We start from the raw sequence: 17,749 nt of genomic DNA on the forward strand, positions 1-17,749 counted from the left end.
AAAGTATTCTAAATGATTATGGACGTGGAGTGAAGATGATAAGCATTCTGTCAGTCTGTAGTCTTATACACTCGAGATTCTCGTTTTGTTTTGTCAACCCAAGGCGAAACACCCATAGGACATATTATAGGCTACTAGTCCCATAGAAACCAATTAGTAGGCTTACTGGTTTCTACGTGGAAAAATGGTATATTGGGAAACCCAAAGAATTTCTATAAGTCTAAAGACCCATAGAAACCAAGAGAAAATTTCAAGTGTAATGGGAAACCCACAGAATTTCTGTTTGTCAATTGGACCCACAGAACCATAAGAAAACACTTCTATTTGACCTTTAGAATCCTATCCTGATGGACCAACAGACACTCAAAGAGAATTAATACCCATAGAAATGTGTTATATAATATAATAGAAATCCGCAGACAACTCACTGCATTAAGTACTTTGTACAATCAGCGTAAGTGAACATAATGTGCAGGCAGATTAATACTGTACTATAGGTTTTCCAGGCTAATCTCGCACTTTTGTCAGTCTATTTGATGGAAGGTTCATTCAATTAAGCAAAAACCCTCGTTATCGCTCAGTCTATCTTTAAAAATTGCAACTGGTGCGGTCAGTTTAGCATTTCGATCAATGCACATGCGGCTTTCGAATTCGTAAAAAAGGGTATTCATATTGGCTTGTACTCTACATTCATTCAAATTCGCGAATGGGCAGTCAAATTCCAAACATTTTCATTCAAATTTACGTCATGTTACTTCTTTTTGAAAAGGTGAGAACATTTAAACGTGTATTTCTATGTAACTTTTTGTTTCACCCACATCTTGATACTTGAACTTTGAGACTACGTCTGTAGGTTGGTTTTATTGGTTCCAAAAGGAAACCAATATAAAACCTGCAAAACCACAAGAAACCAACAGAGACCGACAAACCAAGAGGACCCTCAAGACCGTCTCAGGGCAAATACTGGTTAGTGGTCTAAGGGTAAAGTAAAGATTGGGGTTAAGGTTATATTTAGGGTTAGAGTTTGGGTTAGGGATAGGATTAGGTTCAGGATTAGGATTAGGGGTAGGATTAGTGGAAGGGTCTGGGGTGATTTCCCTAGACCCCTCAAGACTTGTTGAACATCCTGTTGGTTTGAAGATTAATGGGTTTGTATTGGATTGCAGATTGTGTTTATATGAAAGCAACTGTTCTACTTTTGGATTGAGTTTATATCAATTCTAACAAGAAACCACTGAGAACCCACAAAACCGATAAGTGATTCTTAACTATTAGATGTCGTCTGGGTCACCAACGGTGATGATGCACGGGTATTTGATCCAAAGCAACAGACCAATGAAAAGCATACCATGCAAAAGAAAAGAGCTATCATTCATGATGAAGATTCTTGTTTTGCCAGAACCATGGTGTCTCGCGTAGCGCTCGTCACTGGCTGCTCTTCCGGTATCGGGCTGGTGACTGCACAACGACTGGCCCAGCGCGCCAAGGACCCGCTGATCGTCTACGCGACCATGAGGAACATGTCCAAGAAAAACCAACTGGAAGCGGCGGCAGGGAACGTCCTCAATAAAACCCTGTTCATCCGAGAGCTTGACGTCACAAAGGAAAAGACGATCGTGGAAACGGTCACTCATATCTTGGATACACACGGACAAATAGATGTGTTGGGTATGTCATAGGGAAACTGTACTTAGCATTTGTACTCAAATTAATGAAGTTGATAATCACTTTTGGTGATAAATAGTATATGGAACGTGATTTCTCCTTTCACCAACAGGTCATTGCCAACTCAAAACATGCACTTGCAAAATGGAATTTAGGTACAAAACAATGGGAATGAATTCAAGAGGAAGAGAATTATTATTACCTTTTCATTAACTTTTGAAGCGATCGTTGCGGTTCGCCAATTACAGTTTTTCATGCCTCCGCCATGATTTGTCACCAGGGGAGTTTCGGGTTGACCGTCCGTCTTTCCGTCTGAAATCGAATTTGTGTGACGACGCGACGTCGCGTCGGTCATTTCAAGGGATGGTACAGTTTTGGTAGAGATGAGAATTAGGCTTTTAACTTTTTGCGAGATACCAAGAAAACACTTATGAAATAGTAGAGAGCATACCATTTTAAGAGGAATTCAAAGTTTATTTGATGAAAATCGGGTTTGGAATGACTGAAGCATCCAAAAACAAAGTAAAACAAAGCGATCGCAATAAAAGATGGGTCCCACACTTTATCAGAATCGCTCTGTTTTGGATATCTCAGCCATTTCATAACCAATTTTCATCAAATAAACGTTGAATTAATTGTAGAATTACATGCTCTTTCATATTTCATAAGAGGTTTCTCATTATCTCACCAAAAATGTTAGAAACCTGAAATTAGGTCTCAACCAAAACTATGCGATCCCTTTAAGAACTTTAGTTTGAGGTATCTGAAGGATACTTAGCAAAACATTTAAGTGGACGAAACTGCGCCTATCAACTTGCAGGAGCACAGGTTCAAGATGAAAAGTCATAGGTAAAGGTCAAATTCTAAAATTTCATCGTGTTTTCTCTGTATCTTTGCAATGCCTGAAGATAATGTCATGAAACCTAATGTGTGCTATGTTTTACCAGGTATGAATATTCCAGGAAAAGTGATAAATCATGGGTCAAAGGTGAAAGGTCTAAAATCCTGAAATGTAACGTCTTTCTCCATGGCTCTGAAATGACTCACTAACTTCATTACGGGTACATATGTAAGTATATTGTCAGACTGTGAGTTTCTTTGAAAGTTTTGGTTCATTATTATGGTCAAAGGTCAGGTCAAATGCTAAAAGTGCGCTACTTATGCTGAAATTACCCTATTTTCTCCATACCTTTAAAGGTTCCATGACGCTTATTCCTGCGACTATTGCTTCCATGGAATACCTGCACGCTGAGGCAGAGATAAATTCTACCCACAAGCATACCCCCCCCAGTCGTAATCCTCACATCAAACTTAAACTAAAACCCTATCATAACCCTAACCTAATCCTTAGTCCTTGGAAAAACAAAACAAAACAAAACAAAACAAAACAAAACAGGAGGAATTGCCGCTGGAGCGAATGTCCGGTCATCCCTTTTAAATGACTCAATGCACCTTATCAAACTCGATGCGCAAGTGCATTACCGCACAACGATTTTATAGGATATTTGAATGATGGGGTGAAATGTTCGGGGGAAATGCAAATACATGCATAAGTTTTTGCATATTTTGACTTGGCTTAAAGTATTGTCATTGAATTTTCTGTATCGGTATTGACAATTAAGTAGTGGTTGCTTGAAGATAGTTGTGGGCTATGGGGTTAAAGGTCAAACGAAACCTGGTTCAAGAAATGTATATGGATGTAACTTCTCAACACATTTTGCGCTGTGCTCAAACTTTCAAACATGTTATTTCCATCTCTCTTATTGTCGAAATGTATTTCTGTAGATTTATTATTGAGAGAAGATACTGCGGGTGCATCAGTCGCAATAGCGCCATCTCTATTTTTTAAGATCCCTGGGTTAAAATTCGGGTTACGCTATGTCATTTTCATTGTTAGATACTGCCTGTTTGTTTGACCCCACTCATCTTGTCAAGGTCAACTTGGCCTCCTATTGAATTTTTCCTTTTAATTGCATTTCCCATTATGACTGGTTTTATTTTTTATCTTGTCAGTGAATAACGCGGGCATTTCTAGTCCGAATATCGGAGAAGTGACAAGCATTTCTACCTACAAGAGGATGTTCGACATCAATTTCTTCGGGGTCGTTCGGATGACCCAGGAAGTGATTCCGCACATGAAGCGGCGGAGGTCGGGTCGGATCATTAACATATCTTCATTGGCGGGAATTATGGGTATGAAACCTTTCGTGAGAGTTGCAATAATTTGTTCACAGTAGTGACGACACATTGTATGTGTAATCGAGCGGTATGTCTTATCTACCAAAATGATGTCTACCCCACTGAGTGGTCATCTGTATACCGCATCCGCGTTCCTGATTTTTTTAAAAGGAAAATAGGTACATTTTAGGAGGCAATACGGGAAACAATCCCGAAATATCTTTGAAAAGGGGGTTTATGAATTATTTATTATGGTATATAGTTTTCAAATCTTTTTCCGAACAATCCTGAAATAGGGTCCCGAATAGGGATAGTTTTAATCCCCCGAAAAATTTGCGGCTTCTTGGTGTGTGACATTGATTCTATTCGTCACGCTGCTTGTGCGTATGCCTTAGCAGGCTTTCCTTCGAAAACCCTGATAGGGGGTAATTTTGATGGCTTCCATTCCAAAAGCCCGCATTATAGGGGGACAACATTCAACTTATTTCAATTTAGAAAGGGGTATCTGTAAGAATCATGAACCGGCGGAATATGGTGAATAGGAAGCCGGAGAACATTCGTGACGTGATTACCGTTACAATAAATTGGAAATACGTTTTAAAAGTAAATGATCTGGACATTGATGTTTATTGATTCTAGTTTAGTTTGCTAACCCTGACCTGAAGAAGCGCTCTACTACATTTGGTAACTCTATGTTACTCTATCATGGTCGAATCTTCCAATGAGTTCATCCGTGGGGTAAAGATGGTTTACCAACTAGATCTCTCTTGGCCTTGTCATAATGACGGCGGGGGGGGGGGGGGGGGGGCTGTTAGAAAGCATACTTATACATATACTTTTGCAGCAATGGATGAAAATGACGCTCTTTTCTTGCCGTTTGCGTTTCCCCAAGGTGTGATGTTTTACGAGATGTACGGGTCTTCCAAGTTTGCACTCGAAGGGTTCTCTGAATGCTTGGCAACATACCTGCGGCATTTCAACGTGTGGTGAGAACAAAATATTGTGAATACATTTTCTACCATAATGTTGTTTTCGCTTGTCCCTCAATTATACCAATTTACCAGCTAGGCCATTTCACGTTTTGGCGAAATTTTCCCACAGCTGAAACTCATTAGATAGGGCCTACGTGTATGTTACCATAGAAAGAGCACACGCATCCATGATATTAGCAAAATTGCAACAGCTACTCTACTCCGTTGTTACTTCTGTCATAACGTTACTTATCGTTGTCTTTATCAACGTATCATGTAGCATTTGTTGTACTAATCATTGTTCATGAATATGGTTAAATCATAATTTAAGGTAGGTTGATTCTTATTATGCATACTTCTTCTCCTGTTTACTTTTAGTAAGACATAGTAAGATATGCCATTTCTCTCTCTTTACTCAAATATCATTGCAGGGTAAGCAACGTGCAGCCAGGACCTGTTGAAACCAAAGTCCTGACCAATCCAGATGTGAGCGACGTTCTCCTCCAGCAGATGGACGATCCCAGGGTGGACGACAAAACGCGCGAAATGTACAGGATGATCTGGAAGCGCAGGGAGTTTATGCTGACGGTGGCCGGCGGGGCACAGACGGCGTCCGAAATCGTCGATGTGGTTGAAGAGGCGATAGACTCCGAGAAACCACACTTGCGGTACCAGACCAGCGAGCTGACGAGGAATCTGGCTGCAGAAAGGTTTAGAGATCCTTTCGGGGACGACGTGACTGGAGATTTTTATACGAAATAGGTGTCGCTGTTTAACAATACATGTAGCTAGACATGGTGTAGTGGATGTTGTTCGAGACTTGCGAACGGGATATCACTGGTTCGAATCCCCCACCCGTCGCATTCATCCGCAGTCAAAATGTTGACACCAACCCGTTACGAAATCACCAGTGGTGTACCACCGATTGCAGATATACCATGCTATGGTAAAGTTGCCATTTTATAAGACGGGGCCCGAGGATTCTGCCATAAACAGTGTTTTTGTCATCGAGAGTTTTCATCGAGAGATTTTCCACACATATTTCCCACAACATTCTACACCCTAACCTACTTGTGGTTTACTTTTCTTGTGTTTATTGTGCAAGGTATTCTTTTATGAAGGCCTACCTGTTTTATTGTCTCTTGGAAACTATCCTGAGAATTTACTTCAATGCTACCTTAACAGTGCATTACGGTTTTGAATATCTGAAGTTGTAATATTCAGTTTGGTTATTAAAATAATGTTGATAATGTTATACAATGCTTACTTCTTCTCTGTATTTGTTCCTCTGTTTGTTTGTGTGTTTGTTGTTTGTTTTGAGACAATATTCTTTGTTCCACTAGTACTAACCAATGAGGAAAATATCGACGTAGAAATCGTAATATTCTGAAGGTATTCCTCAGGCACTATAATTCTTGCTTTTGCCGTTTATTTTTTATGTTCTTCGTAATAGATAAAGATAACTAAAAGATATGTATGACAGAGCTGTCTTGGAGATAAGTGCTTAATTCGAGGAGTCTGTATGCGTGATAGGTAAGACCAAAATGATTTTCATCATGATTTGCATACGCGTATATATATATATATATATATGCGTGTATAGATATGTATATGGGTGTGTGTATAATATATATATATATATATATATGCGTGTATAAATATGTATATGGGTGTGTGTATATTATTTATATTATATTTGTTAAATTTGTAATATTCTGCTACTAACATGTAGATTGTCTGTGTATCTTTTCATTTTATTCATGTTTGTATTCTCAACACTATAATATCTTGTATATCTTTTGTGTCGTTATGTGCAATCTTCAAGTATTGTATTCACTGGTTTGTCATATTGTTATTTATATTTTTTGTTTGTACTTTCATGTGCAATTTGGTGATTTTCATTCCACAATTTGACCATGCCATAACAGATTTGTGCCACGCAATTTTCATGTGGTACTTCCGATGTGAGAAATCCCGCGACAGGGTATGTCTTAAGTTTTGTAACACAGTGTGCACCGTATAGTATCACGTTTAATTATTCATATGTGGCCCTTGAAGAAGACTGACAACACACTTTTAATGAAGTTTTGTCAGTTTAAGTGGTTATCATGAATAAAATGTGGTGTAGTGTCGTGGAATGTAGTGAAATTTTATCGCGATCGAGGTAGGCAAAACTACATCGTTGAAAAACATGAACTCTCGCACATTTCCTTGAGAGTGCTATGTGTTATCGCGTATGTGCTTCCCATAAAACTGATCAATCCCAATGAGAATAGAATAACCAGATTGTAAAATTTGCCGCATTCTTTCATCATAAATGACAGAGACTCTGGACAGCTATAGTACATTACACATGATCAGGAAAGAAATAAAGAAGAGACTTTTAGCAAAACCCAGGGAGGTATAAGGGCTTAAAGGAAACCAAAACCCAAAGAGCAATGTGGATCGAGTGAAAGCAGCAACATTAGTAGAACACATCAGTGAAAATTTGAGGAAAATCACTGACAATCCATACAAAAGTAATGAATTTTTAAAGTTTTGGTGTTGGAACAGCTGGATGAGGAGACTACTAGAGATTATGACGTATGTGTGGACAACAATATAAAGAAAATGATAAAGGGAATTCCTTAAAAATTCATTTTTCATGAAAATTACACTACATCAACTTGACACTGACATATGTTAAGGGTGGCAATTATTCCCCCTGCTTTCTGAAAACGGTTAGTCATAGTGGACTTTCATTATGCTAGAAAAGTTAATTTTTTGTGGAATTTTCTTTATATTTTCTTTATATTGTTGTCCACTCATACGTCATAATCTCTAGTAGTCTCCTCATTCAGCGTTTCCAACACCAAAACTTTATAAATTCCCAACTTTTGCATTGATTGTCCGATTTTCCTCAAACTTTCACTGATGTGTTCTACTAATGTTGCTGCTTTCACTCAATCCACATTTCTTTTTGGGTTTTGGTTTCCTTTAAAAAGTACCATTGACCCTTGACCCAACCACAAACACTACAATGTCTCTGTAATAAAACCATGGAGAGCACTTTCAGCTAATAAAAGGAAAAACGGAAAAACTGATTTGAGGAAAATTTACACCAACAAACCTCATGACTTTCCAATCGAGGGTTCTATTCCGAGATTTTCTTCCCATTCGAAGGGGGGGGGGGGGGCATCGCCAGTGGAACGTTTTATAATGCGCCAATTGAAATAAGGACATTCACGTTAACACCATAATTTTTACAGTCTTATTGCTTCGTGATGATATCCCCCACAACGAAGTTCGGATGCACAATATTCTGGCTAGCTTCAGCCCCATACAAATACTGTATTTAGATTCACCACAATTATACACAGTGCTTGCTCGTTCAGTAAAAAAGCAGCTCTTTTACACTTTTGTACACAAAGGGGTTGTATAGTTTTGGTTGAGATCTAACGTCAGGTTTATAAAAATTTTTGGTGAGATAATGAGAAACCTCTTATGAAATATGAAAGAACATGTAATTCCAAGAAGGATTCAACGTTTATTTAATGAAAATTGGTCTTGAAATGGCTGAGATATCCAAAAGCGAATTCCTAATGAAATTGATAGGCAACGACTTTTATTTAATTGGATCACTTTGTTTTGCTTTGTTTTTGGATATCTCAGTCATTACAAAACCGATTTTCATCAGATAAACTTTTGATTCACCTTAGAATTGTATGCTCTTTAACATATTTTCATAGAGTGGTTTCTAGATACATGTATCTAGCAAAACGTTACACTTACAAGCTGAATCCTCGACACCTCAACCAGGGGCAGTCCCTTTGACAGTGGGGTAAATCTCCGTTTAATGGAAGCGTCATATAATTTTCATACATTTTTTCCCTCTCTCTCTCTCTCACTGACGAATCAACATGAGAGTAACTTTGCCCTCTAAGAACCCACGGAAGACCTGTGATCAAGTTCAAAACGATACTACATTGTATACAGTTGTATACGTTCGTGAAGGCAGCGATGGTTCGTGTGTTGTAAACCTCCATTGAGATAGATGTACATGTACATTGCATATGTACCGCTGCCCTTGACTGTGACCCCTCGACGCATTGTATTCCCAGTATGCGCACGTTGTCCGTGACTATTAAACCAACTCGAGCCGCAATTATATGTTTCTCATGATGTTGGCTGCCACCAATGTTCTTCTGTTCCATTGAAAGTCTACGCAGAAGACACGAGACGGAATTCTCGGTACGTCGAACGTGGATGAAGATTGACAAAAAAAAAAACCAGGTATGGTTGCTAGTGAATATTACAGTACACTCTACAGTAATGGATACGTGAATCAAACAGCTTAATCGGCATGTACTATGAATTACATTTACGACGGTATTTCTCGGCGTTAGGATACAGATCCATTTATATTTGTAATGCTATGCTGAGTGCCCGGTCATAGACCCCATTTACACATAAGACTGACGCCGGCGTGAGGCCGGCCTCACGCTGCCTCGAACGTAAGTGTAAACACACAAGTGGACTGACGGCGGCTTGAGGCCGCCCAAGTTTCGGTCCACCTCTTGAGGTGGTTTGAGGTCGGCTTCAAAGCGGCCTCACGCCGCCTTCACGTATGTGTAAACACAAAGCGGACTGACGCTGGTTTTCGAGAGTCGAGAGTCACGTAGGCTTATGCAATAGTGCTGATACGTCATCATTCGTGATTTTGTTACCTCGCGACTAGTTTCTCGTACAGATAATCCAGGGGCGGATCCAGGAATTCTGTAAAGGGGGGCGTGACTGATATTTCTGGTGCCACTTCCGGGTTTCATTTCATTGTTTTTCTTTTAATTTCTTTTTTTAACCAAAAATAAAGGGGGGGGGGGGCGTGCGCCGGTTGCGCCCCCCCCCCCCCTCTGGATCCGCCACTGTAATCAAATAAGTGCTTTTGTTTTGTGATTTATTTTGCTTCACTGTAGTCCTGTCGTCGTGGACTGCGTCGATGAGTTTTTTGCTTATTCAGTCGTTGTGTATCCTCTGTTGTTGTTGTTGTTGCGTTTGTGTAACTGTACTTGTAAGGTTTGTATTGTTTTACTTCGTATAGTCCCACCCCGTCAGACTCATGAAAGTCTCACCACGCAGACCGGCCAAGCCGCCGTATATGTAAACGGGGGGGGGGGGGGAGGGGGGGTAGTCAAGCCGACCTCAAACCACCTCAAGAGGTGGACCGAAACTTGGGCGGCCTCAGATGGTTCGTGTTGTATGCATGCGAAACACGTGCCACTCTGGCGACCTTCGCCCTTCCGTTTCCCAGGTCGGAATCTCGCCGGTGCACTTTACTACGCGTACTTTAGCGGTACAGACAGTGTAATCATGAACAAGGAGGTAATAGTCTCCATTGTATCAGGGCTGCCAACTCTCACTCATTTTGGTCCTTTCTCACTCTAAAACTTTATTTCATTTGCATGCATTTCTATTGATCTCACTCATTTTGACTCCTAAATTACAGCATTGGCCTATGGGAGTCTCACTCTCAACTAGTTCCCAGTGTTGGCAGCCCTGTTGTATGACCATGGTGATACATCCAGTAGTATTACTAGAATGGTACATGATACATGTACTTTCACTGACGCAACAGTCTCTTTCCACCTCCCTGGTCGGCCTATGTACAACACCTGGTCGGCCTATATGTACAACACGGAGCTGTATACAAGCTCCACGGTACAATCATGACATCGTATAGTGCGTGGCTTCTTCGTGTACAGAACGATGGGCCTAATGTGCAGACACCACATGGCTGTCTCTTTATGGGATGATAAGGGTCAATGGAATATGACCTCATCTCTGTAACCATTTTATCGAGGTAGCAGATAGCTTTACATTGACTCTTTATGTGCATCCCTTTCACGTGACTCCCCCAGGTAAAGGTAGATCGCTCATTCAGTCATGCCCCGGAAAGAGAGAAAGTTGAGAGCTAGAGTATGGAGAAAGATATGATGGGGAGAGAGAATGGGAGAGAGGGGTCAGATACAGAATGAAAGGGGCGTTCGAATAGTATAAATTATATACCTCATATATAGAATCCTCTCATCTGATTGGTTAAAAGTGGAGTCATGAAAATAGCTGTGCCCCATTTTTGATCAAAATGATGTCATGATTTTCTGTGCCCTGTTGGAGACAGTCGCAACCCCGTACGCACCAATGATACGACCGCCGCGCTGTCGATCAGCGTTGATTACGAGCGCTACGGTATCTATATTTTGGAATCTATATTTTCGGTGTATAAAACAAATAATGACAGCTTGATATTCGGGGCACAGTTAAAATTATGTACGCCCTCAGTGATGTGAAAACCATAACTATGCCCTCAGCTTCGCTTCGGGCATAGTTATGGTTTTCACATCACCTTGGGCCCATAATTTTAACTGTGCCCCTCATAGCAGTCATTATTTGTATAATAGACAGTGAGTTTGGTTTTGGTAAGTTTACTTTCCCATATTCATTTGAGTGACCAAAAATATGCAACCTTTACGATCAAAACTTAATCCGGTAAATCTATGAATACATATTTCAACATTCCCATTGAAAACATTAATTTGTCTAATTTATCCACTATAGTTGTACGTCCCTCTTGACCCACTCGGTGTATAAATGAGTAGGCCTGGCAATTTGAGGGTAATAATAATGAGGACCTTCTGGTATATTAGAGCAATGGTAACACTACAGATGCTATCCTTCCTAAAGAATACAATATATTATTATTATTGTTATTATTATTATCAATATTATTATTATCGTTATTATTATCATTATTATTATTTATTATTGTTATTATCATTATCATTACTGTTATTATCATTGCTGTTATTACCATTGTTATTAACAAATATACCTGCATTATGATTTTCACCCATTCCCCTTCTGCCTCCTAGCGAGACACATTTGAAAATTTCATGAAAATATATGCACAAAAAAGATTTGACGTCCTTCGTGTAATTTCCTACAGCTGTATTCAGGTAAATGAACTTGACTTTTTCCTCTAGATAAGTCGTAGCTTTTATGACTACGGCCTCTAAGCCCCTGCCCCTCACTCAGTATCTTTTTGGATAGGCCTATATAATTATGCTCATTCCCTCAATTTGAAAGCATCTGCCCCCATATATCTCAAGATTGTTAAAATTTCTGAACTCCTTCCTCCTCTCCCTTTCACGGGTTTTTCGCATTCTTTTCTTGCCTTAGAGACCCCACCCCACCCCATCCCGACTCCCCCTAAATCCTTGACATTGCTTAACGTACCCCTTATCTCAGGTAGACATACCCTTTTAATAGAGGAAATCCAGTCCAAATATAAGTTGGTCTTATTAAAAAAAGAGTCAAATCTTACAAGTTCAAGATTTAAAAATTGCCATTGAACTCGTAAGATTTTATTCTTTCCTATCAGACTAACCTGACTATCAGACTGAATTTCCCCTGTAAAGGAACTTAGGATGGAAAGTCAAATATACCCCTATTCTAATGATTATTACAATAATAGAAATAATACAAATCTACAGAAGTCCACAAATCGCCTGAAAGAAATAAAATTGAAAATGATACAAATCGGAATCAGTGCGTATAAGACAAACAATGTAAAATAAACAAACTGCTACATGTACTTCGCAAAATTAAACATAAAATGATATGTTATCTTGACTCGACTTTGACTACATCTATATTGTGATTTTCCCGAATATCTAATGGCAGTTTATTCCTACGTAATATACGTGCACTTGCATGGACAAGCACTTACGGAGCGATCCCCCATTTGGTATGAACTTTTGTTACGACATAATAATGAAATGGAGTCAAATGACCTTCGTTGCCATGTAAACGGCTGCGTAGCAGTAGTTGCCCGTAACAGGACTTCGTTGATAGTTAGCAAACAATTTCTGTCAAGGAGGCTATCTTATCCACAAAGACAGCACCTTGTGCTTGAGCGGATCCCCCAGTCGGAGGGGACCTGATCTGGGTAACATGGTCACCTGCTTCGGTGGCTGTACGTGCGCTTCAGTGATCCTATCGGCCAATATACCACGGACCCTTTCCCTGACCCTAAACCTAATTCTGAACCTTATCCTGACCCTAACCCAAACTCTAACCCTAAACGTAACCCGAAGCCTAATCTTTGCTCCAACCTTTATAACTAACCAACATTTTGCCGGGGGAGGGGGGGGGGGATAATTGCCCTGATTGCGATTCTATCTGCTATTGCGAGGTCGAACAGTGATGAGGATTCACTTGAAGAACCAAGAATTGGGTGTATAGGCCCCTACATCCTATGGGAGGCGCTGCAAGAACAACTACAAAAATACCCTTTTATAGTTTTTGCTCACCTATGAGCTGTTTCATGATCCGAGATACATGCAACAATGAACGCGTTATTAGTCCTGTTATGATCACCTGGTATAGGCCAACATTGATCGAGCCGTTCTAACCAAGAATTCCAATCGCATCGGGGTCATCACTTTGGTGTGGAGAGTGAGTATATTCATTAATTCAACAATCAGACAAAAATGTACCATGACAAACAAGAGGGCTCTATCTCTGTGATAAAGTTTAATCTTGTTTTGTCAGAATCATGGCGTCTCGTATAGCGCTCGTCACTGGGTGCTCTTCTGGTATCGGGCTGGTGGCCGCTCAACGACTGGCCCAGCGCGCCAAGGAGCCGCTGATCGTCTACGCGACCATGAGGAACATGTCCAAAAAAGGCAAACTGGAAGCGGCGGCAGGGAACGCCCTCAATAAAACCCTCTTCATCCGAGAGCTTGACGTCACAAAGGAAGAAACCATCGTGGAAACGGTCTCTCATATCTTGGATACCCATGGACAAATAGATGTATTAGGTATGTCATGGGGAAATTGTACCCTGCGTTTGTAAACTGAATGTTATCAATAACCATTAGTAACCTATTTATAAAATGGACTTTAGAATCTCTGCAATCTAATTGGTCAATTGACATAACATTGATTTTTTACTGATCCACATTGATCCATGCGTCCGGTAAAATCCGAATGCATGGCTCAAGTCTTGTATAGTGTAGTAGATGTACCGGACGCATGATGGGAAAATGGTTGTATTTCATGAATTTACTGGCCCATTTTATAGCACAAATGACGCACAGGCCACTTTCGTGTATCTGTGAGAATAGGATGCTCTCGTTTAACTTTGGAACAGTCTAAAAACCATTAGCTGTGCTCGTGGGTTTAAACAGTTCCAAAGTGTTTTTTGTGTCAATTGAATCGCATTTACCATTATAAACTTTTTTTCTTCTAATCTCGCCAGTGAATAATGCGGGCATTTCCGGTATGAATATCGCAGAAGTGACGAGCATTGCTACCTTCAAGAAGATGTTTGACATCAATTTTTTCGGAGTCGTTCGGATGACCCAGGAAGTGATTCCGCACATGAAGCGGCGGAGGTCAGGTCGAATCATTAACATATCTTCATTGTTTGGAATTATGGGTGAGAAGCCTTTCGCTAGAATAATGGAATAATGTGTTCACCGTGGTAATGACACGTTTCTTGACGTGTAATCGAGCAATGTCACTTATCAATCAAACACTTGACTTCAGCGTTGTATAATAGTGCGCAGTGTTTAAGGCGTCAAAACTTGTTCATATTGAAATAGTGAGTCATTCGTGACATGATTAATTCTGCTACAATGAATTAGAAATACATCGTAAAACTATGTGAACGGAACAGGTTATGATATCTATGTTCATTATTCTCCTTCATGCACTTCACTCCACGTCCGCTGAAATGCCTTTTACTATCCAGGCGAATGTGCCTTATTTCGATTCTGATTTAGTTTATCAACCTTGATCTAGAAGCGCTTTTGAAGAGTGGGTAATTTGGCTTTCGTCTCTTTGTCTAAACACGCTTGGCACAACTTCTAGCCAATGTTTTCATCCTTGGGGAAAAGATGTTTTACCAACTACGTCTCTCTTGATCCAGGGCTATGAATAGGCGCGCGATGAGCTATAGGGTAATAACAGGGAGTTCTTCCAGATGGAAGAATGTACGAGACTTTTGTACAAAAAGCCTCCCCGTTGCTACAGTTTCCTGCCGCTCTTTGAATGAGCAGACAACGAATATTTGTGCTTTGAATAGAAGCTTCAAATCAAACTTTGGTGTAGAAAGTAACATTTTGGTATCAATAAGTAGAAAAACAAATACATTGGAACGCGCTTCAGCGGTGAATATTATTTGAAAGATCAAATATGCCAGACAGAAAGAAAAGAAACTATTACGCGCATATGTGCGCATCACTGAAACAGTTTTGGAGAGAACCAAGTTTTCATTTCAGATTCGTGCATTACGAGGAAGGCAGAAATACGTGTGTATAACTTCGAATTCTTTCATAAACGGTTCTAAACAAATTCTAGTACCCCATTTGAGATTTTACGCTGAAGTACAGTTAGCAATTTAAAGAATTGGGAAACTTGTACTTTGTCGCCAAATTTTCGTCTTGGAGTGGTGCCAAACATGGATGAATATTAGACATCCCATTGCAATGCTTTAAAACACAAACATGTTTGCATGGATTACCCTCTAGGTCATCAAAATGTCGTCGGGGGGGGGGGGACTATTAGGGATTCATGTTTTGTATTTCAACGCTAAGGTACTATTGATAAATAAGGCCACAGTGAATGAAAAAATTACGGTGTTCTCTTATCGTCTGCGTTTTCCTATAGGCGTGATATTTTACGACATGTACGGGTCTTCCAAGTTTGCGCTGGAGGGGTTCTCTGAATGCTTGGCCATGTCCCTTCGGCATTCCAACGTTTGGTAAGAACAAAAGTTTGAATCCTACCGTATCTTGCTCACATACTGCTGCTGTGCCCTTGTACCAACTTATCAGGCCACTTCACGTCTTTGCGAAAGTTTCTCACCGGTTAAATTCATTAGATATTCATATACATGATACACAGCGCGTACGCATCCATGACAACAGTAGCAATGATAAAGCAACTATCTTACATCCGCTGCTACTTCTGTCATAACGTTACTCATCATCATCTTAATATAATGATGATTATAGTTAAAAGGCTCGCGATTTAAAATACCGAAGTAATAAAGATACAACTGTATTTATGATTCTTATTATGCACGCTTCTTTTCGCTCTTGCCAGTTAGGTACAAGCTTGTATGGTAGGGTACACTAGTGACGTATGTTATCCAGTATTCCATCACACCAGTAATTGCTCTTTCTATCCTACCCCCTCCCTCCCTCTCTTGCAGGGTAAGCAACATTCAGCCGGGACCTGTTGAAACCGACATCCTGACCAATCCAGATGTGAGCGACGTTCTCAGCGAGCAAATGGACGATCCGAGGGTGGATGAAAAAACGCGAGAAATGTACAGGATGATATGGAAGCGCGAGACCATGCTGACGGTCGCCGACGGGGCACAGGCGGCGTCCGAAGTCGTCGATGTGGTCGAAGAGGCGGTGGACTCGGAAAGACCGCACCTCCGGTACCAGACCAGCGAGAAGTTGAGAAAGCTGGCTGCGGAAAGGTTCAAAGATCCTACTGGGGACGACGTGACTGGGGATTACTTTTTGAAATCGTGAGCTCGTTGCTGTATAGCACAATAGGCCTGCACGGTGCTGTGGATATCGTTCCGGACTCATGAATATAAGATCATGCTGCAAAGTTCGACTCCCAATCGCAGGGTTGATAGGCTTGTTGTAACAATTGCTTTTTAATTTTACACGTATGTGATTGCGTATAGGTGTGTGTGTATGTGTGTGTGTGTGTGTGTGTTAGTGTGTGTGTTCGCGAAAGACTGTCAGCATTTTAGATGTCTCAAATCTGAGACGTCCACAATTAGTGCACGCGGTCATTCTCGCGCACATATCTCAAGAGTCATATTCTATTGATTTTGTACTTCATACGCCACTATTGCGCAATGTTGACGAGATGTAGCTTTCCCCCCGTATTTCTAGTGAAATGCTGGCTTGTGTATGATTCCAACAACAAACAAAATAACATGATAAAATAAAAGTTTGAATGGTACCAATACGTGTTTTTGAAAAGGATACACGTATGCAACATTTGATTTGATTTGATTTGATATATTTCTGTTTAATTCCGTTACATCAGATAGGATCATGTACATGTCATTTATAACAAACAGTATATCGACACATAGTTTTTAGTACAATTATACAAGACAAATACAAACATACAAGCTTATGGAACTTAACCAGAAGGGTCTCCAAAATAAGCCGAGGCTTGACGGTATGGAGACTATGCTTACCTACTCTGAATAGAATAGGGAATAGAGAAAGAGAGAAATAGGGAAGGGTAGGGGGAATAGGGAAAGTTACAGAGTGTATGGGTACCACTCCAACTACTTTACAATAATAGTAATGATGATAAATACAATATGATAATGATATTAAAGTTAACACGTTGAGTTGCCTTTGCCGGAGTAATGACCGAATATGCACTATGAAAATAATGATGTGAATACAAAATATCTTATACGTATTGTTATCTGACATTGAATAAAATATATCGTGCTTGTTTTATGTACGCAGTAATGGTAAGGCACATCGTCCACATGTATGCTCATAATATATACATGATGTATCCTATACATACATATACATACTCATATTCATAATATGGATAGATAAATAAATCGATATATGTATGCACACATCCATGCATTATGTATCACGTACATATTCATATACATTTGATTATAATACAATAAAGGAATCAGAATGTTATCCTGGGGAATACTGCTTAAGGAGGTGAAGTTTTACAGCCTTCTTAAATGAATACATAGTGGTCATGTTTTTAATTTCAATGGGAAGGGAATTCCAAGTGTCAGGGCCGGAGTGTCTGATAGAATGATGCGCGAGTGCGGTTTTGGGGTTAAATAAATGTAAATTTGTGGATTGTCTGGTTGG

At 40.0% G+C, this 17,749-nt stretch overlaps 2 protein-coding genes across 2 annotated transcripts; both read left to right on the forward strand.

The window, feature by feature from the left end:
* The first annotated feature begins 1,403 nt into the window (after positions 1–1,403).
* On the forward strand, positions 1,404–5,576 carry LOC139723687 (retinol dehydrogenase 8-like). The gene is made up of 4 exons (XM_071634912.1): positions 1,404–1,668; positions 3,679–3,858; positions 4,736–4,829; positions 5,246–5,576. Exons 1-4 carry the CDS (start codon positions 1,404–1,406, stop codon positions 5,574–5,576), a joined length of 870 nt encoding a protein of 289 aa, XP_071491013.1.
* Positions 5,577–13,404: 7,828 nt separating this feature from the next.
* Positions 13,405–16,399, forward strand: LOC139723688 (retinol dehydrogenase 8-like). The gene is made up of 4 exons (XM_071634913.1): positions 13,405–13,669; positions 14,110–14,289; positions 15,522–15,615; positions 16,069–16,399. Exons 1-4 carry the CDS (start codon positions 13,405–13,407, stop codon positions 16,397–16,399), a joined length of 870 nt encoding a protein of 289 aa, XP_071491014.1.
* The last annotated feature ends 1,350 nt before the right edge of the window (positions 16,400–17,749 follow it).

The sequence above is a fragment of the Diadema antillarum genome, unplaced genomic scaffold (assembly GCF_040938485.1).
Source record: "Diadema antillarum isolate AM-2024a unplaced genomic scaffold, OU_Dant_1.0 scf00000197, whole genome shotgun sequence".
In the NCBI taxonomy this organism is placed as follows: Eukaryota; Metazoa; Echinodermata; class Echinoidea; order Diadematoida; family Diadematidae; genus Diadema; species Diadema antillarum.

Coding starts and splice junctions, on each gene's coding strand:
- LOC139723687 (XM_071634912.1), top strand. CDS start 1,404: ATGGTGTCTCGCGTAGCGCTCGTCACTGGCTGCTCTTCCGGTATCGGG. Junction 3,859..4,735: donor TTCATTGGCGGGAATTATGG/GTATGAAACCTT, acceptor CGTTTCCCCAAG/GTGTGATGTTTTACGAGATG. Junction 4,830..5,245: donor CTGCGGCATTTCAACGTGTG/GTGAGAACAAAA, acceptor ATATCATTGCAG/GGTAAGCAACGTGCAGCCAG.
- LOC139723688 (XM_071634913.1), top strand. CDS start 13,405: ATGGCGTCTCGTATAGCGCTCGTCACTGGGTGCTCTTCTGGTATCGGG. Junction 14,290..15,521: donor TTCATTGTTTGGAATTATGG/GTGAGAAGCCTT, acceptor GTTTTCCTATAG/GCGTGATATTTTACGACATG. Junction 15,616..16,068: donor CTTCGGCATTCCAACGTTTG/GTAAGAACAAAA, acceptor CCTCTCTTGCAG/GGTAAGCAACATTCAGCCGG.